The 25,195-nt window shown below is 36.4% G+C and overlaps 3 protein-coding genes across 4 annotated transcripts in view; 1 reads left to right on the plus strand and 2 right to left on the minus strand.

Moving 5' to 3' along the window:
• LOC142342737 (glutamate receptor 3-like) overlaps positions 1-2,187 on the plus strand; it is a 106,338-nt gene extending 104,151 nt beyond the window's left edge. Inside the window, exon 19 of the mRNA XM_075394259.1 lies at positions 1,551-2,187. Within this exon, the coding sequence (XP_075250374.1) occupies positions 1,551-2,015 (465 nt within the window). The 3' untranslated portion in view covers positions 2,016-2,187. The remainder of the gene's footprint in view (positions 1-1,550) is intronic.
• Positions 1-25,195, minus strand: part of LOC142342736 (uncharacterized) — a 467,082-nt gene that overhangs the window by 355,065 nt on the left and 86,822 nt on the right. The gene's annotated exons all lie outside the window — the stretch shown is intronic.
• On the minus strand, positions 2,557-18,004 carry LOC142342995 (integrator complex subunit 9-like). The gene is made up of 8 exons (XM_075394677.1): positions 17,809-18,004; positions 16,023-16,257; positions 15,400-15,602; positions 14,134-14,394; positions 12,935-13,476; positions 6,598-6,711; positions 5,928-6,129; positions 2,557-2,687 (listed from the first exon to the last, which is right to left on the minus strand). Exons 1-8 carry the CDS (start codon positions 18,002-18,004, stop codon positions 2,557-2,559), a joined length of 1,884 nt encoding a protein of 627 aa, XP_075250792.1.

The following is a 25,195-nucleotide window of genomic DNA, read 5'->3' on the forward strand; positions in this document are numbered from 1 at the left end:
AACCGACAAATGTCGCAAAAATTGCTCTTGAACGACAGGCGAGGCATTTTAATTCAGGGTCTGTAGCCTAAATCAATTTTTATTTATGGGTGCAAAAAACCTTTCCCCCAAGGGGATTCAAACCTTTGACCTCCCGATCCACCCGCACCAACCACTGCGCAATGAGTAACTACATTTCCCCAAACTGCAACCGATTATATATTAGCAACAAGTTTACTTCGGAGAGCAATAGAGATCACTCAAAAATGAAGAACGAAAGCGTGAAAAAGTCACTTGAGAAGTCAAAGAATGTTCTAGAGGAAAAGTAAAATTATCAAGCAAAAAATTTGCATAAAAAAGACACACGTGTTTACAATAATTGCTATGAACTTCGTTTAAGAGCAATTAAAAACTAGGCCTAGAATGGACTATGAATGGATTGGGAAAACCATGTAGTAAAAAGTCGGATCCAAAAAATTGAAAAAAAAAAACAAAATTCAAAGTGAAATTAAGAACAAAAAACGTTGAATGAAATTGACAAACTTCTTGGAGATTAGGTCTTGAGAACCAATTTTGTGCTTCTTGAAAAAGTCCGTCAGCACAGAGATCTTTAGAATCGTTTTCTGGGCCACTAAAACTTGAAAGCAAAAAAAAATTTTAAGCGCAAGCAAATTAGCAAAAATCAATAACACTGTTTAGGTTGGGTTTACCAATCAGAGTAACTCATAAAAAGTCATCCAGTATACAACTTGCACAAGACCTATATGGACTGTACATAACGTCAATTTTGGCGCCACTGAAGAATTCAGAAAACGCCTTAAAACAAAACCACTTTAGGCTGAAAAATGTCCGAATTTCTCGTTGACTATAATTAATGCGGTGAACTTGAGCACAATAAGCACTTAAAAAATACTATAACTAGGGGACAGACATCAGTGCAACTTAATGGCCCATGTTTTACCTCTCTATTCCACCTTGGAAGCTAAAAGTTCTTCCAAAAAGACCACCAAAAGCAGAACGACCTAGAGGAGTTGAAGTCTATTTGTACCGAATGAATCTGACTGCCGACCTAACGCATCTAACGTATCCCCCCTATATCAACGGTATAAGCAAGAAAAAAAATTTTGGTAGTAACAAGAGAGTAAGTCCTTGAAATTACTCTTCGAGAGCTTGTATATTGTACCACTCATTTTACTCTATAGGATGCGTACAAAATTTTCCGAATTGGTCTGAAGGAAAACGCCAACCTCGCGTAAATATTCCGCCATTTGACGAAGGAAATGTTGGAACATTTATAACTTAGCACGTATGAACAATGTATCTTGCTAGCTATAACTACCTGGACGTACATAAAAATGTGCGGTTTACCTGACGATATGAAGGTACCAACTTTGAACATTGCGGAAGAAATTTTTATCTGATCACTTTACCCTAACTGTGAAGGAAAATTTACCTTTACATTGTTTAAAGTGTACGTTTACTTAATGTCTAAAGCATCCTGCTGGCTGCAACAAAACTTTATGGATCCTGCCATGTATTAGGATAGGTGTATACATCGATTTTGGCTTTAGAGTGGCAAGGAAGGTCTTGGATTCCGTCAAGTTGCTGGGATCTTCTACATCCTAGTCACTGGTCTATGCGTTGCAATGCTCATAATGTTCATAGAATCATTCCTGTTCCAATGTGCCACATTCCAGCGCAACAAGAGATGCAAACGGATTGCTTCCAGGAACAGCCAGAGCGTTGTGGACTTCGACCGATATAAGTGTATGGGAATTATTTCGACTGAAAGCTACAGACGTGAACAGCCGCTATACAGTCCAGTTTATGGTACCCAACCGCACCTGGTTGATGATAAATTGATGCTGGAGTACAAAAGTGGAAACCACTTTAGCTCAAAAGCTGCCCAGCACATCACAATGACCTTGACACCTCTGGTTGAGCCCGTGCGGATGCACAATGATCATTGCAGTTTCAAAAATCAAGGTCAAAAGATGCAACAGACGTCTTTCGATTCCGCGTCAATTTCAGTTTAAAATTGACAATAGATAGACGGCACATGAATGAATATTTGATATTATAACTGTTTGCATGTCGTATGTTTTTAAATGTTATGTTCACTCGACAAATTATCTTGATGTAAATTACAGATTTTAACTTATTTGTCAGTGCTTAGAAGAGAAATAATTGCAGCGCTCCCACTTAAAACTTATTGGTTTTGGCAGTTGTCAATTTCATTTTTAACTGCACCTGGTTGTCTTCACCCAATCTGGTGTAGTCTTCGCCCAATATCACTATGGAGTCAGGGTCATCCGCCACCAATTGTGACACTTGAAAATTCATCGTACGAGAAATTTTGAGGTTCACAGGGCATTTCAAGTTTTTATAAATTCACCCATCTGAGCTTCTTTGATTCCTTTTTAAAGGGAAAAGTTCTTTTCCTTTTCAACTTTGGGAACAATCATATCTAAACAGGACAGGCAACAAATAAGTAAGTTACTTTTAAGAAACCTGATTATTAGCAGTTCTATTTAAATCTAGACTCCAAAACAGAGAAGCAGAAAAAGTAAACTGAAACTAGAGTTTGTGTAAGCAGGCAACAATACTGTCTCTGATAGTTTTCCTCATGGCTTCAGTCTTGCAGCCCACCACATTGGTGTAGTCTTCGCCCAATATCACTATGCAGTCAGGGTCATCCGCCACTCGGCCTGGAACAGCCATATGAACAACATAAATATTAGACAGCTTTAAGGTACAGAGTCTAAAAAATACCTACCAAGCAATGTTATAAACGATCGTAGTTCAACCAATGTTCTGGATCTTTGTAAAAATCATCGCTTAGCTATCTACTAAAATATGTTTCTAGTCTATGCGTGACTCGGCTACCGTCTCATTATACTTAACACTGCTCTAAACAAGGAGGCTCGTTAATGTGCGTCCGCACATGATGTTCCGACCCGAGCTTATCTACATTTTTGACTTTGTCAACCAAATGAAGAGATAATCAAAAATAGAACTTTGAGTTAAAAACTCTTTACATACCCAAACTACTAATTGAATTAAATAATCCCATGCCTCATTACAGCGTTCACGAGATCTGCCACTGAAAAGACTGCGAGAAAAAACAAACAACAAAATCAGCAAAAACAAATTTCACAGCAAAAACTCAATATCTAATTTTAAAAGCACCTAGAAACAACGTCAAAATACAACCAGATAAAGCCTTAGATGCACAAACTTACTTATTCTTAACCACACGGCAGGTCGGACTTCCGTAATGGGACTAGGTAAAAAGTCGACAAAAGAAATAATGAGGCAAAAATCAGTCCTCATTTTTAAAAATGTTTCTTAACTTCAAACGTCTTAAAAACCCTTAGCCTTCAACAAAACAATTCTTGGTAAATTTACTGAAAATTCATTACGAAGGAACCTCTATTTGCTCAGGCTAAGCCATAGAAACGAACTATAGTTATAGAAAAACTAAAAAAAAAAAAAACAAATTGCGAAAACAAAAATTATTGAAGCCATTAAAATCATTCGCTTTCATTAGAATTTTGTTTCTCTTAATTCAATTGTTATTTTTACTAAATCAACTAAATTTATACTGAACGATTAAATAGGTTCACACGGTACTAATTTGAAAATCATTGGGATCTGTTATTGTGCAAATATTCTGAAAAAAAAAGACAAAAGTTGACCACTCACAAAACTTTTATGAAAACGCATATCTTCCACCCAACAAAACATCAATTAATATATAATATCAATAGACATATTAATTTTAGAATTAGATGGAATTGAATGGGACCTCTCAGTGATGAGAATAAGTTATAAGTTCACGAAAAGAACAACAAAAACCAAAAAAATTGAAAAATTTTTTAAGACGAATGATATCAAAAACTTTAAGACTATTAGCTATAAACTGACTGCACAAAAAATATTATTCATTCAATTCTCAATTCGAAGCTTATGAGACCTCTCAGCAACTTACGACCACAAAAAAATTTAAAAAAGTCAAACAGCAAATTTAAAAAAATTTATAGAGAAAAGTGTCGGAGTCATTTAAATAAATTTTTTTTGTAAAAACTTTCTTTTTTCGATTATTTTTGACAGCAAGGTGATGCTTGTTTGTTTTTAAAAATATAACTTCAAAAAGTTAACGAAAAAGAACAAGTATATCAAAGCCACGAGAAAAACAAGATATAAAAAGAAAAAAAAACATTAAATCAACGCAGTAAATTTCAATAGCTTTCAACGGAAGTCAATAAATACGCTAAATTTTGCCTCGATAAGAAAACTATGTTGTTTGTCATTCATAATTTATCAATAAAACATCATAATATGTCTTATAGCAAGGAACACAACAACAAAAACAGGCAAACACCAAAAGCTCAATAGAAAAGTGCGAGAAGATAGTTTTGAAGCCAATTAAACCATAAGCTTTTCTCTGAAAACCTTCTCTCCGATCCATTGAACAATTTTCCCAAACGGGAATTATCGGTATTACGATAATGTTTTAAGAGTTCAAAAGGAACCCAATATATATCCAAAAAAACAAAAAAAATATGAAAACTCGTGGCATTAAAGTCCTAAAACCAATATTTAGAAGTCAAAATTGCTATTCTGACAACTTTTTTTTGGTTGCGGTAGAAAAGAAGGCGATCCTGTGATTACTGAAAATGACCTACAATTCAAAAAAATTGAGATCGGTAAACTTTCAAAAGAAATTCGAAAATTTATTTTTAATGCCTTAACAGCCTTGAGTTGTCTACTCAAAGCACTAGATAGGTTCACTTAATGCTCATTAGCAAGCCTTTTGCACTTTTAGTCAACGAGTCTATGCCATAGGACTACAAAAAATTAGTCAAACCTCAAAAAGAAAATCCAAATTTCATTAGAAATTACGAAAACTCAAGTAGAAGGCAAAAGAAATCAAGAACGATTCCTAGAAATTTTTTTTGGTCATTAGGCTTCATTTGACTCTAAGTGAGGTTCGTCATTAGCGGAATCTCGATATGAAAACTGACTAGTCTATAAGTAATTTAAAAAAAAAACAAAATGCAAAAAGTTTTCTAAAAAAACAGCTCTCAAATACAATTCGAGTTATTTTTTATTGTAAACTTACCCATGAGACCAAAACTAGCATTTTTGTCGACTTTCGTCTATTAGGAATGCAAAATTGTTTCATTTAGAAGCATGAATTGTAATCTTGAATTAATAGTTTTACAGAAAAGATCTTAATTTGAACGAAAATTTTGCCAAAAGTGAACATAATCATGCCAAATGTCCTATGTGGCCCCAACTCGATAACTCCTCGGAAAGCACGAAATTAAAAAAAAAAACCTTTTTAATTTCGACTTCTACGCTGGACGAGAGCTTTTTAATGATACCAGTCACATTTCTCTACGATGAATATAACGATCGGCCAAAATTGTCTGAACAAAAAAACCCATTTGAGTATATAGTTCCTCCCCCCACAAGTGGGGTCGGAACAAATATGCGGCTATCACTGCAAAATAGCACGCAGAGAGGGCGATGGCAGGTTATCCTTTACACTTGCCTTGAGTTATCCCGTGTAATTTGACACCTTTCGTCAGGCTGTCCTCAGATTGGGAGATACCTGCGGCTCTATATTAGCCTAAATCAATCACGCCTAAAAAGTTCTTTACCTTGCTCGCTTAACTTCTATGCCAGAAAAAGGCAAATTGAAAAGACGTCCAACGACAATTACAAGTATACTGGCTGTAGTGTATAGCCATAAAAAAACTTCAGGAAATTGCTGAATGTCAACTTTTTGCCTGAAGCTCAAAGCATCAAAAATGATATTGACAAGGTTAAAAGGATACACGTGACATAATTATTTAGTTCAAATCCTTAGTTCCCAGAGCTACACTTCTCTACAGTAAAAAAGCTGAGAACTTCAAGTACTGCTTAAAACACTGACTCACCTACGGTGACCATTTTCTCATTTTTGTTGGATCCTTTGGCACTGATGTACTTCTCCACTTTCACCTCAACTACCTCCCTCAGTCTCAACTCCTTCACAAACTGCTCTATTGACACTTCTCCCCACAGAAACGGCTTCGGAATCTGGCGCTCCGGCACCTGATCCAATGCTACATCTTTGATTGTGACTCGATGGTTGTTCAACTGTTACAAGGAACGGTTTCCTCAAAGTCACAGAATCATTTGATGTCCGCAAAAAGCATGTTTTAGTTCCCTCGCAATTTTCCGGCTTTCATGCAATTATGTTCTCAGGTAACGACTTTTAGATCCACATGATTTTAAAATATATATCAGCTGTCACTATATTTAGAAAAGAGCCTCAATTTCGCGCCAAAATCTTTGATTGTTCTTTGATATCGATCCCAGAAATTAGTCGAGTCTTATGTTCATATTCTTAACGACCATGACTCCAAATGTAAATAGCAAAAATCACCTTTTTTCAAAAATGTTTGCAAAAAATCATTCTATTTTGCACAAAATGTGATACTTGGCACAAAATTTCAATAACAGAAACCGTTCCTGAAATTCGCCAATGATAGGTATGGTATTGGTTTTAGACTGATCTATAGTTTCCAATTTGCACTTCTGAGCTAGTTTGTGTTCTATTTTGACTGTTTCGAACTCTAAAGAGTCGTCTATTTCACAACTTTCAGCCCGACTCAGTGGTTGAATATTGGACAGATCACAGATGCTGTTGGAGACAGTTCCAGATTGCACTTCTGAGTTCTGAAATACACAGCCTATATCATCACAAATAAACGACTCTGTTAACTAATGTTGAAGTTATAACGACCACGTAAAATTAATCAATTAAATTAAAAACATAGTCGGCAGCTCAACAGAAACTAGCCGCCATTGACACCCTCTTTGTCAACAAATAATCTAATTATACAAAATTCAGTTATTAAATTGAAGGCTCTTAGGAATAATACTAACACTAATTAGCATTGGCTGAAATGAACTTGGATATCCAAGTGCAGTATGATTTAATGACCAGGCTCTGTCAGTTTATCACGTTTCTTTTCATTTCGCTCTTTTGACCAGGATCCTATGTTGCCTAAGAGTGTTAAAATCCATTCAGTTGCAAAGGAGTGAGTTAAGTCAGACGCCAATCGCAACTAACTTGTGTAGAGTGCAAAAACAATTGGCGACGAGTTCACGTCTGTAGGCGTTAGCTTAAGATTAATAAGGTGGTTAGCCTCACTGAATGTATGCGGGGGACAGGAAAATTGAGGGTAAGTGGAAAGAACAAGAACGGTGGGTCCAAAGTCCCAACGGTATTTACTATTTTATCCCGTTTTTGAAGACAAAAAGTCAAAACGTCTGACGAAAAAGCAATCAGGAGAAAAATCATATGAAACAATCAACATGACCCAAACAATTGCTACAAACTTTAGATCAATAAACTAAAAATTATAGCTTAAACTGACTAGGAATAGACCTCTGAAAACCCTTTAGAATAAAGGAGAAGAGTGCGAAAAGTTAAATTGCCACATTTGAACACAAAAATTCTCTTTGAGCGACTGACAAATGGATCAATCAGTTTACATTGGTTCCAAATTGGAGCTAAAAAATTTCACGCAGGAAAACAACACGTTTTTTCCTTTCAGTTCCTGTTTCGGCATGATCAAAACCACTACTCAAATTTGACTTCAAAAAAATCGCATGTGTGAAAATATTTACAAAAAAGCCAGCGCCTCAATATAATTCAAATGTCTTCAATTGTAAAAAAAATAAATCTCAGAACATTAAAAAAAAGCGAGCTCCCAAAAAAGCCGTGGAGTAGATGACGGCGGCTATCAATTAATGAATGAATCATATTTCTAGGCATTAAGGTCGATTTCGTTTAAAAATAATGGTAATTGCTAACATAATGCATGGAAATCTTGAACGATTATTTGATTCGCAAATTTAAGCATGACCAACTAACGACAGAATTCTTCTCAAAGGACAGACGTGGTGCTCTAATGTTCACCTAATTCCATTTTAAAAAATCTTTTCTATATAAGGAGGCGTCTAAAAATTCACCAACCGTCTTCCAAAAGGTGTTATTAGAGCGTAATATAAATCACTGCTCAGTGACAAATGACTGCAAATTTCACAAAACAATTGGACTCTTACTAGCAAACTGTAGCTAATCGAACTAGTAACAAAGTAAAGAAATTTGATATTGCACATTTACGAATCTTTTTCCGAAAAGAGGCCGCACCAAAAGAGAGAGAGAGAGAGAGAGAGAGAGAGAGAGAGTTTATTCCTCTGAGTATAAATGAACATCAAAATTATAATTTTACATAACATCAGAAAGCTTCAAGTTATCATTGGGCTACACAGAAAATTGCAAAACACTCAGAGAGGGCAATTAACGGACCCAACAGGATCACTGGACCGTTCTCGACAAAGTTAAAGGAATTTTCAACTTCTGACCAAATTTTTAACCCCTTTGGTGAACCCCGGCCACAGCACGGTAAAGCGTTATGTGATGGTTTTTTTCCATTATTAAAAAAAAATTGAAAAATGTGAACATGGGAAATTGATTAAGAGAAAACAGTTTTTGTTAGCTGAATATTTGATAAAATGAAGTTATCCCTAATTTTGTGCACCAAAGTGACATAGGAGAAACCTGAAAGCTGACCAAAATTCGGTGGTAGAACATTGCTTTCCATTAAAAGATTAAACAGCTTGGCACCTCTAAATCTCACTGAATTCTGATCATATTTTCGTTTACATCTTGGTATTTTCAACAACCATTTCATTGACCTTCTTGTCAAATGGGTTGATCGCGATTCACAGGAAAACAAGTCATTGAGATATGTGTCAGTATGCATTTTATTAACTGACTTTATCACAAATTTTAATAACTCGTATACATGCAATTCGTGAGCAGTTAAGATTTTATATTTCTCAAAAAGATGGGCGACATTTTCTGTGTACCTCAGGAACAAAATTAGTCTAAGAATTTTCTTTTGCAACAAAACTAGGGGTTCAAGGGGGCTGTAATTAACACATCCATATACCAAAATGCCGTATTGAATGATTGGTTTAATATTTGATGAATAGTATTGCAATAAAACACTTTTTGAAATATAATGCCTTAACTTTGACACCATTCCGCATTGAACAGACAGTTTCTTTTTTACCTCATCAATGTGCGTTGTGAACTTAAGTTTTTTATCTATATGTACTCCAAGATATTTGCAGCTTTCCATTATTTGCACGCAAACATGCCGTTAAGATATCGTATATTTAACCAGTTCATGTAGCAGAGGCCTGATTACGTTCAAATGATTAACTGAAGATATATGTTTGAAATCACAGGTTTTTTGGCAGATTGGGTCATTATCAGCAAACGCAGATTGGAAGAGAATAGACAGAAGGAGTGTTGGGGAGAATGGGGAGTGGGGTGACTGAGCGGGGAACTAATGTTGAAGTTATAACGACCACGTAAAATTAATCAATTAAATTAAAAACATAGTCGGCAGCTCAACAGAAACTAGCCGCCATTGACACCCTCTTTGTCAACAAATAATCTAATTATACAAAATTCAGTTATCAAATTGAAGGCTCTTAGGAATAATACTAACACTAATTAGCATTGGCTGAAATGAACTTGGATATCCAAGTGCAGTATGATTTAATGACCAGGCTCTGTCAGTTTATCACGTTTCTCTTCATTTCGCTCTTTTGACCAGGATCCTATGTTGCCTAAGAGTGTTAAAATCCATTCAGTTGCAAAGGAGTGAGTTAAGTCAGACGCCAATCGCAACTAACTTGTGTAGAGTGCAAAAACAATTGGCGACGAGTTCACGTCTGTAGGCGTTAGCTTAAGATTAATAAGGTGGTTAGCCTCACTGAATGTATGCGGGGGACAGGAAAATTGAGGGTAAGTGGAAAGAACAAGAACGGTGGGTCCAAAGTCCCAACGGTATTTACTATTTTATCCCGTTTTTGAAGACAAAAAGTCAAAACGTCTGACGAAAAAGCAATCAGGAGAAAAATCATATGAAACAATCAACATGACCCAAATAATTGCTACAAACTTTAGATCAATAAACTAAAAATTATAGCTTAAACTGACTAGGAATAGACCTCTGAAAACCCTTTAGAATAAAGGAGAAGAGTGCGAAAAGTTAAATTGCCACATTTGAACACAAAAATTCTCTTTGAGCGACTGACAAATGGATCAATCAGTTTACATTGGTTCCAAATTGGAGCTAAAAAATTTCACGCAGGAAAACAACACGTTTTTTCCTTTCAGTTCCTGTTTCGGCATGATCAAAACCACTACTCAAATTTGACTTCAAAAAAATCGCATGTGTGAAAATATTTACAAAAAAGCCAGCGCCTCAATATAATTCAAATGTCTTCAATTGTAAAAAAAATAAATCTCAGAACATTAAAAAAAGCGAGCTCCCAAAAAAGCCGTGGAGTAGATGACGGCGGCTATCAATTAATGAATGAATCATATTTCTAGGCATTAAGGTCGATTTCGTTTAAAAATAATGGTAATTGCTAACATAATGCATGGAAATCTTGAACGATTATTTGATTCGCAAATTTAAGCATGACCAACTAACGACAGAATTCTTCTCAAAGGACAGACGTGGTGCTCTAATGTTCACCTAATTCCATTTTAAAAAATCTTTTCTATATAAGGAGGCGTCTAAAAATTCACCAACCGTCTTCCAAAAGGTGTTATTAGAGCGTAATATAAATCACTGCTCAGTGACAAATGATTGCAAATTTCACAAAACAATTGGACTCTTACTAGCAAACTGTAGCTAATCGAACTAGTAACAAAGTAAAGAAATTTGATATTGCACATTTACGAATCTTTTTCCGAAAAGAGGCCGCACCAAAAGAGAGAGAGAGAGAGAGAGAGAGAGAGTTTATTCCTCTGAGTATAAATGAACATCAAAATTATAATTTTACATAACATCAGAAAGCTTCAAGTTATCATTGGGCTACACAGAAAATTGCAAAACACTCAGAGAGGGCAATTAACGGACCCAACAGGATCACTGGACCGTTCTCGACAAAGTTAAAGGAATTTTCAACTTCTGACCAAACTTTTAACCCCTTTGGTGAACCCCAGCCACAGCACGGTAAAGCGTTATGTGATGGTTTTTTTCCATTATTAAAAAAAATTGAAAAATGTGAACATGGGAAATTGATTAAGAGAAAACAGTTTTTGTTAGCTGAATATTTGATAAAATGAAGTTATCCCTAATTTTGTGCACCAAAGTGACATAGGAGAAACCTGAAAGCTGACCAAAATTCGGTGGTAGAACATTGCTTTCCATTAAAAGATTAAACAGCTTGGCACCTCTAAATCTCACTGAATTCTGATCATATTTTCGTTTACATCTTGGTATTTTCAACAACCATTTCATTGACCTTCTTGTCAAATGGGTTGATCGCGATTCACAGGAAAACAAGTCATTGAGATATGTGTCAGTATGCATTTCATTAACTGACTTTATCACAAATTTTAATAACTCGTATACATGCAATTCGTGAGCAGTTAAGATTTTATATTTCTCAAAAAGATGGGCGACATTTTCTGTGTACCTCAGGAACAAAATTAGTCTAAGAATTTTCTTTTGCAACAAAACTAGGGGTTCAAGGGGGCTGTAATTAACACATCCATATACCAAAATGCCGTATTGAATGATTGGTTCAATATTTGATGAATAGTATTGCAATAAAACACTTTTTGAAATATAATGCCTTAACTTTGACACCATTCCGCATTGAACAGACAGTTTCTTTTTTACCTCATCAATGTGCGTTGTGAACTTAAGTTTTTTATCTATATGTACTCCAAGATATTTGCAGCTTTCCATTATTTGCACGCAAACATGCCGTTAAGATATCGTATATTTAACCAGTTCATGTAGCAGAGGCCTGATTACGTTCAAATGATTAACTGAAGATATATGTTTGAAATCACAGGGTTTTTTGGCAGATTGGGTCATTATCAGCAAACGCAGATTGGAAGAGAATAGACAGAAGGAGTGTTGGGGAGAATGGGGAGTGGGGTGACTGAGCGGGGAGGCGGTCATACTTTTGAGATTGAGAACCGCCCTTCACACCATGAAATTTGTCGTAAAAACAGTCAATTGCATACTTAGACAACACGTACGATTTCATCCGTCACTAAAACTTCAAGGCGGAGAGCTTAGTTGATAAATTAAACGCTGAATTAAGGGAAAAAAGTCTAACTCTTTTGTCCTGCACTTAGTGTCCTATAGTTTTGTCCTATAGAAAAGCGAACAATACACAACTTATTAGTGGACGAAATGTGGAAATATCTGACGATATATATGCTGTCTCTGATCTTAAAGTTGCACCAAAAAACGTAGATTAATTCAAAAGGTTTCGACAGTGCCGATGAATTGGAGAAAAAGATGATCGAAAACATTTATTTCACTAATCTGCAAAACTATCCATAAATTCGATTTCAAATGAAATTCAACACTTTCGCACCCTTTGATTCTCTTAAAACGCTAAAACCAAACCTCAATTTCCCTTGGGCATCGTGCCAAGCACTCGGGCGCAAGCGCCCTCGTGTCAGGTCACCAAGTCCCTCAGGCGACTTAGACTTTGTTCTAGCATTAATTTAGAGACTAGTAAGTGTAAGGCTCTAAAAGAGCTGCCCGGCCACCTAATGGCTTCCACGCGGTATCTGTTTATTCGTTTTTGAGGACGAAAAGTCAAATGGGTCAGACGCAAAATCGGTGAAGCGAAAAATCGCATGAAAAAGACCGCACGACTAATATAATTGCTACAAGTTCGTTTGAGAGCAATTAAAAATTTCAGAAATCATCCGGCAAAAAGCTGATTGTGAAGAAAAATAACTCTCCTGAAGCGGAAAGATGAAGGTTCACCAGCTTGCCCTCACGACTATGATTAAAAATAAGCAGATTTAAATTTAAAATCAGATATTAACCTTTAGCTGTGACGCAACTTTCAACATGTGCCTGGCTAGCACAACCTTTTCACAATTCAGATCTTTCAAAATCCTCCCAAGCTGACTGTAGGTTAATCTGGTATCAATTGGGCAATTAAAAACTTTCATTTTGCAATCCTTGAAAGGTTTCATCGCATCTACTGACGAGAAATCTGACTCTATAAATATGATACTGTTGCTTTCTGATTTCCCCCAGAACTCCACGAAATGCACAGCCGGTCCGAAACGTAGAGAGGGATGTCCGGTAAAAATGATAGAGGGCGATTTGTATGTTTCACTGAATCTTCCGTGGATGTGGTTATAAACGAAGAGACTGTTCATTTTAACCATGTTGGAGTGAACAAAGGGGGGTTCTGGAAGATACACTTTGGCTTGTTTAGAGGCATTGAGCCACTCGGAGTAGATGTTAGCGTGGGCGAGAGAGGCTTGAGCAACTGGAGATATGAAGCAGATAGGAACTGATGAAAAGCCAGAGTTGTTTAAAAACCCAGAGAGGCATTCCAGAAGATCGTATACCACACCTGAACAACGTTCAAAATTAAGTAATCAATGGGTATATAAATTTTGTCAACTTTCTGTACAACTTGCCTGGATCAACACAAAATGCTTCTTCAGACAACAATACTATTTTTTCACTTGATTTGATTGTACCAAAACTGATCAAGAACCTAATCTATAACTACATTGAGTCCAAGTGTCTAATTTGGCCTTTGAGGGTTAATTAAAGTTCAACACTAATTAACAATTTCTGTAATGCTCATTTCTAATGTTTCAACAATAGCCCAGCTTATGGTCCACCAAGCTATCGCAGTACAGTTGCTTCCGTAGATGGTTGTGTAGCTCTTGGTCATAATCGTGAAAAAGGCATAATCAAATAACCAGTTGTTTTCTAAAAATACAACCGGTTGTTGAAAAAACCACAAATACCTAACTTAAGGTAGGAAAAATTCAGCGTAAATAAACATCCAAAAAAATCACCCCCTCCCCCCTGACTGTTAAAGAGTTGCACATTAACCGAATTTGACCATGACTCGCGGGACAATGATTAGTGCCCCATGTGACTTTATACGGAACTATCATAAAATATCACGACCAAATTACAATGTTAACATGGGAGTGTGAGCTTATTTCCTTGACCCCAATGCAACTCATAAATGAACATAATAAAGTACTCAAACCTGTTGGCGTGCAGGGTATCAACACATTGCCCCCCACTTTAAGCGTAGCAATGAGAGCATCACAAAATTTCTTGAGAGCCATGTCTGGTTCACAAGAGGGCGCATTGGTTACGTCACTCACAATTGCCACATTGCAGTTGCGCATCGGGGTCAGGTCCAGAGGCCGACAATGAGTCACAAATTGCGAAGAACCCGAGATATAGGCAATCTTGTAATCACCTGATGCAGAACCCGCAGGTTTGATAATCCAGTTGCTGCTTCCTGGAAAAAAAACAATTACAATGAACATGATTTCATGGGGGGGGGGGGGGGGGGGCAACCAACGGGACGACAAATCATATGTACGACACTATTTTGTTTCAACTCGACGACAAATGCATGCATTGTCAATGTTAATCATCACTTAACATTGAAATTGACAATTTTATCCATAATTTAGCCACAAGCCATTTAGCCATAAAGACTAATTTAAACGAGAAAGAAGGGATGAAAATGCCTCAGCTGCCCGTGGGACTTGATATGAACCTTTCAAAACCGAACGTGAGAGCGCGCCTCAATCTATCACAACTGTCCCGTTAACTAGGACTAAATTATCGGCTGAGATTTTGATTCATTTGATACAAAATTTCGGTGTCGTCCCTTCGAAACTCCCCCAATTTCATTGATGTCTATAGCGATGAAACCGAATTCCTTCTTCAAAAAAAAACATGAAATTTATTTTCATAATTGCAATCTTTATAACAGTTGCTAGTCATACCTCTTGGAAGAATTATCGTTAAGTATTGGAAAAAGTATTATAGTAAAGACGAGGAGTCAATTTGAGAGTTATCATTTGTGCAAGCAAGCTTTTCTGTTCAGTGCTTCAATCAAATCCTCGCTTAGAGGTTCTTAGTTAATCTTGGCGTGACTTCGCCTTTAAGAGAAGTTATAAGTTAAGTCATAACCCTTTCAAGTTATGATTGTTTCAAAAGTAGTTCAATACTTTTTAAAATTCAAAAAATTGTCATCAAATAATTAACATAAAAACCATTAACTGACGAGTTATTGAATCATATCTGTTTGTTCATTGTTCAGATTCGGAATTCCTTTTTGTGAACTTGTATTAGCTGCCTGTTGTTTTGACATTTGGTGTTCAAAAATCTACCGCTTTGCCGAGTGCCACTACAAAATATTTGACTCCATGTTTGGCACAATCTACTTGAGAATAATTTGATATTATTTCGAAAAAAATGTAGATGTTTTCATTCAAACATAATGAGCACTTACCAATGGACAACCCACTGCTATGTGGCGTAGCAGTTGCCACTCCGTAAAGTGATATCTTCTCTTCAAAGCTGACTGGCTTGATCTTCTGCATACACGACTCCAGAGTCTGCGATGTGAAAAGGCGTTTCCAACTGGCTGGCACTGATGGCAGGTTGGGAAAAACTTGATCCGCAATTGAGGCATGTTTCCACTTGGACGAGGACCTGTAGGAACACTCATTTGTTGTTAGTAAAAAAAGACATACCCAGGTCAGCCACCGTATGCTGTCAAAGATATGGGCAGATCTTCAGACATTAAACAGTTGTAAAATGGATAAGTTGTTCCACGTAAATAGAAATTTGCATACCACACTGCTCTAACGATTTATAATCCGACGGTTATTTCTATTATTGTGCTTAACAAAAACAAGTCGGTTCTACATAAAGATTTCAACCTTCAAATATATTTGGAGAATTAGAAGAAAAATCATACTTGAAAATCAGCAGAAAGGTCAGAAAAATACGTTGCAGAAAACTAGAACGTCCAAAGCAATAGCTGCCTTTGTCAATTGAGGGCGAGAAAATAGAAAGCTTAGACGAGCATTCAGAAAGCTCAGCATACATTTTCTAGAGTTTTAGCTTAACCTGTGTTTAGGATTGGCGGATACGTAATCAATCATTTCCTCCAAGAGGATCCGACCATAGTTGATAGTGGGATCAGTGGCATACACCAGTCCCTGGAAGCCAAGAGTCTCCGTGATGTAGGGTAGAGAGAGGAAGGATCTGCAGTTGGATATCAGGATGACATCAACGGAGCTGAAGGGAATCAAGTTTGTCTCTGCGAGTCCGAGTTCTGGGTCACCATCCACAAAAGGATAATCTTAAAAAATACATACATTCTATGTCAACTAAAGGTAGAAAGTTAACAAACATAGCCAGCAGATTGCCGGAATAGCGGAGAAAGAATAGACTTGCGTGTCGTATAATAGAGATAGAAACAGATACAGACCTAAATTGAAAAAATTCGGCAACGCTCAAAAAGCTAGATAAAACATTCAGCGATATATTAATGAAGCTTGTTAAAACTAATTCCTCAGAAGCCTCTTATTAGGGACCTTCACTGCACATATCAGTTCCTTTCACCTCAAACGATTTCAAATTAAACTTAAGTTTTAAAGCACACAAGTCAATTTATTGAGTGAGGTAAGTCACGTATGATCAAAATCTAAACACGAAAATGATCTTAAAACCTTTGCGAGAGAGAGAGAGAGAGAGAGAGAGAGAGAGAGAGATAGACATGATCTCACGCGCGCAAACGCCGTTAGTGAGAGGAAGAAGTCATTCAGAAAATTTGACCTTTTCTGCTTTGCTGTGAACAAATGTAAAACTAAAAATAGCGTCAGACAACGAAACAAAAAAACATAGCAGGACAAGTCCTGACGCACAATTCCAAGAATTTTCATTGACTAAAGAAAAACTAGACCTTGAACAGACTATGAGTGAAATGGGGAAATCATTTCCAAAAATCAATGTCAAAAGGCCGCATGTGAACAAAAACCACTAGCGAGAAAGAGGAATTTGGTTCCAACAAAACACTAGGCCTAAAACTATGAATGGATCGAACTATGAATGGATTGGGAAAACCATTTCGAAACAAATCCGATCCAAAAAATCGGAAAAATCAAAGTGAAATTGCCGCACGTGAAAAAAAAAACTAGCGAGAAAGCGAATTTTTGTTCAAACACCGTTTTCTCGCTCTACTTTAAAATTAGAGTGAAAAAATTTCACGCCGCAAAACCACTCGCTTTCTCGCTCCACTTCTGTTTCGGCGTGACCAAAATCACTACTCCAATTTGACTTCAAAAATCATGAAAATGTGTGAACACATCTTAAAAAGACAGCGCCCCAATACAATTCAAACTCTTTGAATTGTAAAAATTCCAAGTCCTGGCCAAATAAATATAATTTAGATGTTGCAAGATTACGAAACATCTGGCATTAAGTGCAAAAGTAAATTCAATGAGCGACGTATTATAATAAAGCAGCAATCTGCCTTGATTAGGGATGCCATTCCTCTTTTATTATTGTTTGCAAGTGACAACGTGAGCTCATTGGATAAAAATCCGTTGGTAGACTGCTTTCAGAATTGATGATTCCAGCTGTGGAGCCGTGGCAGTCGCTAAATAGTATCTCCATTTTAGTCACAAAAACCGAGAAAAATCAAATCTCGGTCATATTTTCAGGATTTTGCTCGTAATTGCAACATCTCTTCCATGAAGCTCCATGGAAACTTTAAAGATCTTTCGTTTTGATAACAGATATTCTAGTATCCCAACAGCTTATGATAAAATGCAGTTTACGTACCTTCCGATGATAAATATGCAAATAGCAACCATTTACTTCTGCATTTACAACGCTGCAAGAAACTAACCATTGACAAGCTTGATATCAGAGGAGAGATGGCAGTTAGGTAAGTTAGCAAGACTTTCACTGTGGACCAAGGGCAATGGCAGGAAGTGGTAGAGGGGAGAGAAGTCCAGGGCACAGTCCAGCATCACTGTTAGCTGTTCCATCTCCACAATGAAACAAGGACTGTTAATCAGTCCACTCAGTGACGTCACCTTCATGATGATTCGCTCTCAAACAACTGACCAAGCTCAAAATACTCCACTTTGCCAACGACGATAACCACTTTTTTACTCAACGAATCAAAATCATTCCAAAATCTGAAAATACGGTTACCAAGCCACTTCACTCCATGAAGTACCAGCAAACACAAAAGTATCACCAGAAGTTGTTTCATTGTTTGTCTTTTATTTCATTTTCAGTTGGGCGCGACGATATGGAGCCTTCTGCAATTTTTGACAACGCGATGAGCCAATCCTGGATATTGCTGCCAGTACAAAACATAAACCGATTACCGTCGGAAAAATTGCTCTCGAATGACAGGCTGCGCAATTTAATTCAGGGGCGGTAGCCTAGATAGATTTTTCTTTATGGGTCCAAAAACAACAACCGACGGCATGATTCGAACCCCGACCTACTGAGTCCGAGTCCTTCACCTCGACAAAGATTTAACCACTTGGCTGTCAGGGCATTGTCATGGCGTCTCTAACAATCAGTTTTGTTTGAGCAACAAACTTTATTTCCGAGTGAGAGCAATCGAAATCACTCAAAAATCAAGAAGTGCCTGAAAAAGTGACCTGAGATGTCTAAGATTATTCTAGATGAAAAGCGCAAAACATCAAGCGAAAAATTTGCATTAAAAAGACACACGTTTATAATAATTGCGTCTCATTCGAGAGCTATTAAACACTTCGGGGCACAATGAGAAGCTCATAAATCTAATGCAATGATCATAGATGTTATTTAACACTATACGTATACGTCTGTCGGTGCCTTGACGCAAACAGTTAGAGGAACGCATACACATTCTGGAACAGTTTCCTGTCTCGATATATATTTGAACAAATGACAACAACTAAGAGGGCTTTACAGTAATTAGTTTTATACAGCCAAACTGATGGCAACGTACAATGACATCATTTATATAATACCAAATACCTGTGTTTCACATCTAAATTGGATGCAATCATCAAGATGACGAATCTAACTGATGGCAACGTAGATTGCACCACCTGCATGACAAAATCGAACTCCAATTGATTTGTAGTCCTATCAAGCCCTTGGACTTTTTATAATTGCTATATTTAAAAAAAATGGCAGACTATAATTCCTTTAAAAATTTGTTTAGAATCATTTTAGAGAATATTTTAAAGAGCATAACATTATAATGCCAATATTAGGGTTGGAATGCTCTAAAACAACGGGGAAGGGTTCCAGCCATAGTAACAAAGCATAAAGTGGCGTGATAGCCGAGAGGTAAGGCGTGCGATTCACACGCCAATGATTGAGAGTTGTGAGGATGAGCTCTTACTTAACGATAGCTTCAGGTTGACCATAGCCTGACCATTGTTGGCTCCAATGATGATACCACGTGAAAGTTTTATACGCAAAAAAAGTGGCCATAGTCACCAAAAAAGAGCAACGCTGCTCATAAAAAGAACAGTCTGAAATGTGGTGAGTAATAAGAAAAAGGGCGGCTGAGAACAGGCCGAAGTCACCTAATGCTGTTCCGCTGCGATTACGCACGAACCAGAATTATTATAAAGTAACTATCGTTGTTTTTGTAGCTCCTGCACAAGTCTGCGATCCATTACTAATTTCAGTGTGACTTTGGCGCTCATTTGCTAATATTTTACTTAGTCACCTGGTTCACAATCTCAAATATATTTAACAATAGGATAAATACCAAGATGATTGCGTGTCCGCTAATTGCTCGTGGTGCGGCAAAGTTTCCACATTTACATCATGGTGGGTGAAACGCCGTCCCGGGGTACATGGACCAGAGGTAACATCGTCATACTCGGTGGAAAGACAAGGAAGAACGATTACTCTGTGCAATGCAGTCTCATTTGACTGTTGTATTAATTTTAGTCAAATAGCCACCTCTACTGGGCGTTCCCACAAGTCAGTTACTCTGAGGTCTGTTCGGTTCACAATGCAATTGAAAATGTAGTTTACATCATGAGGTGATTCTTCACACATTGGACAACGGTTTTCATTGTTTGTACAAATCCGACTCAAGTAGGAATTGAGCAGCGGATAGTATTCTTTTCTCAGATGTTCCACACGTATAAGTGCAAGTAACTGAAGTAATAGTAATCAGCTCTAATTAAATTACGTGATCAAACTACAGTTGACGAACACTTAACTTTTTTTCGGAACTGAAGGCGATTATCTTGTATAATAGTCAAGATGAATAAAGTTATGACTATGAGCGAAACCGATTTCATGTATAAAAAAAGACATTCCAAAGCAATCGATCCGCTCAGACAAGTATACAAACCTGTACGAACAGCAGGAGGACTCTAGCTTGAAGTTGAATAACACTAATCCACAACTCAGAACATAAATCAAGAAACCTTAAAAAGTTTAACATGATCTTTTGTATTTTGTACATAATGATTGTCTCAAGAAACATCATTCAGAATTAGTTTGGGGAAAAAATGCTTATTACGAGCAACTTGATATAATCTTGATTTTTAAAATCGTCAGACAAATTGATCCGCTAGCACAGCTGGCATATTGTCGGATAATGCGCTCAACACAAGCTTCCTAGACCTCGAGTGAAAACACCATTGCTGACTGAGAATATGCTAAGCTTAAAAACTAAGTTTGTGACACCAATTCGATAGAATTTTGTGCCCAAGCATTTTACCATTTTTTTTAATAGAGCCCTAAAAAATTGCTTTCTACATAGGTGCACTCTGTTGAATTTCATTTGTCATGCGATCTCATTTCAAGCGTCAGCCGAAGAGTGTGAAAAACATGCATAGCAACGTTAGTCAAACGTTCGCATGACATTGACCCATCAAATCACGACAAAGAGTAATAAACGATAGATGACGCAACGCATTCAAATTCATTAAGTCATAATCGTCCGTAAAAATGATGTTTTAGGTGAAAGCGAATGGTCTTAAGAATCAAAAATGGAGAAGACGAAACTAACATTTTTTGCCGACTACACGAACAGCGATTGCTGTCTAGAGTGGCAAAATTGAACCAACAACAAAGGATTTCTTAAAACATAACCAACTAACGTCGGGCAAATTGCTCTCAAACGACCGGCCAGCGGTTCGCTTCGTCAGCAGCTAGCCACGGTTTAGTGAGGCTAGCTTTAGCTTGATTCGACTCTGTAACTTTTAGTTTTCTAGCCTTGTTAATAAATAAAGCACATAAAAAAACTGACATTTAAAAAATTTGCAAAATATTGCAAAATTTAAAAGAAAAGCTTCCAGATTTCGCACTGAAAATGTTCAAAACTATTTTTTCTCTCTGGATTTATGTCAAGTAACCCATCTGCAAGACTTGAAAAGCTTCGTTGGCCAGTAATGATCGTTAAACTCAAGAAAAGGACAAAAATATTCAAAAATTTTCAAAACAATCGCAAAATTAAACAAAATCTTGCTAAAAAATTCAAGATATTATACTCTTCAAAACCATTTCATTGCCTCAACAGACTATCCACTATCCCTATTTCAAGCTTTAAATAGTTTCACTGGCTCATAAAGATCCATAAACTTGCAACATAATAATTTTCCAAAAACTTCGAAAATTAAATTTTATCAAAAAATTGCTAAAGCTGGAGTCATTAAAATATTGACAACCATTCCATTAACTCTGCAAAAAAACTATGGGGCAGCTTATCATCAAACCTTAGAGGAGGTCCCTAGGACCTTGGTGCCGGAAAAAATGATAAATCAAAAAGATTAAAGAAAACTTGAAAAATTGCAACTATTTTTAAAAATTGCTGACATAAAAATCCTGAAAAACATTCCATTACATCTAAAAGCTATGCAGTAACTTATAATCAAAACCTAGAGGACGTTATCTGGCTATTGAGGCTGGAGAAACCTAAACATGATAAATTTCAAAAAACAAATTAAAAGTTGCATAAAAAAACTGCTAAAATTTGTGATAAAAAAGTTGAAAACTAATCCGTGGCCAAAAAACAATTTTCAGTAAATTATTACAAACCCTTTGGGATATTCTCTGTTAGGCTGCAAAACCTAAATAATGACAATAAATGTCAAAAAAAAATTGAAATGCAAGTTTTGTAAAAAAAAAAACCAAAATTCGTGGTGTTGAAATCTTGAGAAACATTCCATTACATTTAGAAACTATACAGAAACATAATATCAAACCCTAGAAGAGGTTCCTCGGTTCTTGAGGCTGGTTAAATCTGAAATTGACAAAAATTTTCAAAAAACTTGAAAATTGAAAATTTTACCCAAAAATTGATGAAATTTGTGATATTAAGAAGTTTGAATTTAATCCCTGACCAATAAAAAAAATTCAGTGACTTATTATTAAACCCTTAAGGAGGTTTTCTGGCCCATGGGTTCGTAAAATCTTGAATAACGAACAATGTCAAAAACCTTGAAAAAATTTGCACGTTTTGTCAAAAATATGCTAAAATTCTTGATGTTAAAATGTTGGCTCCATTCCACTACCACTAGAAACTATGAAGTAACCTATTATAAAACCCTGGAGGAGGTTCCTTAACACCTAGGGATGAAAGAACTCAAAAACTGACAAAAAAATTTCAAAAAGCTTGAAAAAGCGTGGCGGGGGCGGTCAACAGTGGGGGTGTCTTCAACCTCTCTTCCGCCCTTCACACCATAAGTATAAGTCACCAACACGGTTTGAGCTGAAAGGCTCTAAGAGCTTTTAATGCCCGCTGGGCGCTACCTGTTTATCCCGTTTTTGAGGACGAAAAGTCAAAAGCGTCAGAAGAAAAATCGGTCAAGCAAAAAATCGCATAAAAAAGACCGACAGGACTAATATAATTGCCACGAACTTCGTTTGAGAGCAATTAAAAACCAGAGGCAAAGAACCCTCATAGCATTTGTTTAAACAGCTTCAGTGTCCATGATTCTGCAGTCCCATGGAATCTCAGATTTAAAAGTTTTTTTGTTTTGTTCCGTGTATGTACAGAAATTAACCCTTGAAAGATCACATGCAAGGTCACCAGTAAACTACAGAAGAATATTGCCCCAAACAAGTAGGAACAGATATAAAAAGGAGTAGCATTAGAGTGAAATTACAGAGTAAGCAAAAAACAATATTTGTTAAAACCATGCAGGAAGAAAGGCTAAAAAAAGTGAAATCACGAAAAACTCACGATTTCTCATTGCTGAAGCCGTTAATGCTATTCAGAGACACAGTAAGTGACAATGAGAGCAAAGAATTACGACAAAGTTTTAGACATTCGAGACTGAAAAAAAATGGTTAAATTTAAGAAATGGCAAAAACTGTTTTAAATTGAATCAAAAACATGTCAACACGCAGCATTAATTGCCAGCACCGAACAAAATTAATTACCAGCCCAAATTTAATAGAATTCACCAAACAAAAACTTGCACAGAAGACATTATCTTCAAAAACTATGGACAAATTTTTAGCTCAGAGCACGGGTTTCTAAAAATTTAATATACTAAACCAGATTGTCAATTTTCAGCATTCATTTTCGTATTTTAGATGGGTAAAATGAACATTTTAACATTTCATTCAAACTTTAAACGATCTTTTTAATGAATTATATGCTTCTTTTCAAAGTTCATGACCGAAAGATTGCACACCTCAAGCTCAAATTTTACAGTCCTTTACCGTATAGCTTTCTCAAAAATATAGACCCTTACACATAGGCGCCCATAAGTTCTAGCTTTACAACGCCGTAAGGGTGTATTAAGAGAAAGATGAAAATTATCCATTTCTCTTGCTTTTCAGAATTCATAACAGCACGTGTCTTACGACAAGAAGCCAATCCGAGATGAAGCCATCCTCGCGTACATTTACTTACCGTAACCGAACTGTCACTGACAAGGCTTTCAGCTTGTGGACGAAAGCCACGTGTCTTCACCGAAACAAAATTATATCATTCATTTAAAAAACAGTTGCCATTCAAGTAAAACTTAATCATATAACATGAATCATATACAAGTAATCATATGCAAATCTCCATCAGATTTTTAACTCCATCCCATTCGTAAATAATTGTTACTTTTTATCACAAGTACTGCAAAGTTGATCAAACTACATAATAATTATTCCTACATTAATTCGCGTGTTATTGTCGCCACTCGTTAAAAAAACTGACGCAGAACATAGCCAGGATAACTAAATTTCTGTAGAACAACAGAGAGCTGAGTTGATGAAGTTACCGAAGCAATCTACACTTCCTATTTAAATACTCAAATGTTTTGAGAAAATACTTTTGAAAAAATCGAATTGCTTGCTTCATTTTACTCATCAAGCTTTATTGCTAACAGCTGTCAAAATACACGAAGACTTCATAGAATTAACAAAATCATGCATGCTCCAAAAACAAAACACGATACTCAATTTAAAGCTGACGGCTGAGTACAAAAAAACTACGACTGTGACGCAAATAAAATTAATTAAGAAGCTGCATAAAAAGATGGACAAAATAGATTTTTTTGAGGATTGCGGCGTGACAAAAATGAAAGCCTACACGGTATATTGCCTGAAAATAGCCGCCACTGATTCCCCATAACCCCGATTGGGATTGAAAGAACAAAATTGATTTTTGTACAAAAATATTTTTAACGTGCGACCAGTTTTGATGTTATTTCGTAATTGGACCTACTCCGGTTTAGAGGATACCAGTCCCAGTATCAATACCGAAAATCCTTAGAGATAGTAACTGAGACTTATAAGAACAAAGTTCAAGTAGCGGGCATCTGAATTGGGCTTTATGGGTTTATTTCGTTTCTCTTTGAATTTTTAAATACTGAATCTGTCTCCTCTTGATTATTTTGCTGAGCAAATGCTGCTTAAGAGCACTTTGAGAAGAATGAGAGAAGAATAAAATTAGCCCACAGAAGTTAAAAAGATTTCACGCAAATTGTTGAACAAATTGTGAACTATTAAGTCCTGGCTTACAATTCGAATTTTTTTACTGACTAAACACCTGAACTATAGATAGAATTGACCAGGATTTAGAAAACCGTGGATTTAGAAAAGTAAGTCAAATTGCCGCATGTAAACAAAAAAACACTATCGAGAAAGCGAACTTTTGTTCAACACCCTTTCCTCGCGCTACTGTAAAATTAAGGAAAAAATGTCACGAACAAAAACCACTCACTTTTTGCTCCACTACCTGTTTCGGAGTGATCTAAATGACATCTCCAATCTCCTTCATAAATCACGAAAAAAAATAAGATATTAAAACA

This window comes from Convolutriloba macropyga, chromosome 7 (genome assembly GCF_964194025.1).
Source record: "Convolutriloba macropyga chromosome 7, txConMacr16.3, whole genome shotgun sequence".
NCBI lineage: Eukaryota > Metazoa > Xenacoelomorpha > Acoela > Convolutidae > Convolutriloba > Convolutriloba macropyga.

Bases quoted from the DNA above. Each gene is read 5' to 3' on its own strand.
- LOC142342995 (XM_075394677.1), bottom strand. From the start codon at position 18,004: ATGAAGGTGACGTCACTGAGTGGACTGATTAACAGTCCTTGTTTCATT. The intron at 15,603-16,022 runs GTTAAGCTAAAA...GTGTTCCTACAG, and splicing joins TCCGCCAATCCTAAACACAG to GTCCTCGTCCAAGTGGAAAC. The intron at 2,688-5,927 runs GTGAGTCAGTGT...TGGCTGTTCCAG, and splicing joins TGAGAAAATGGTCACCGTAG to GCCGAGTGGCGGATGACCCT.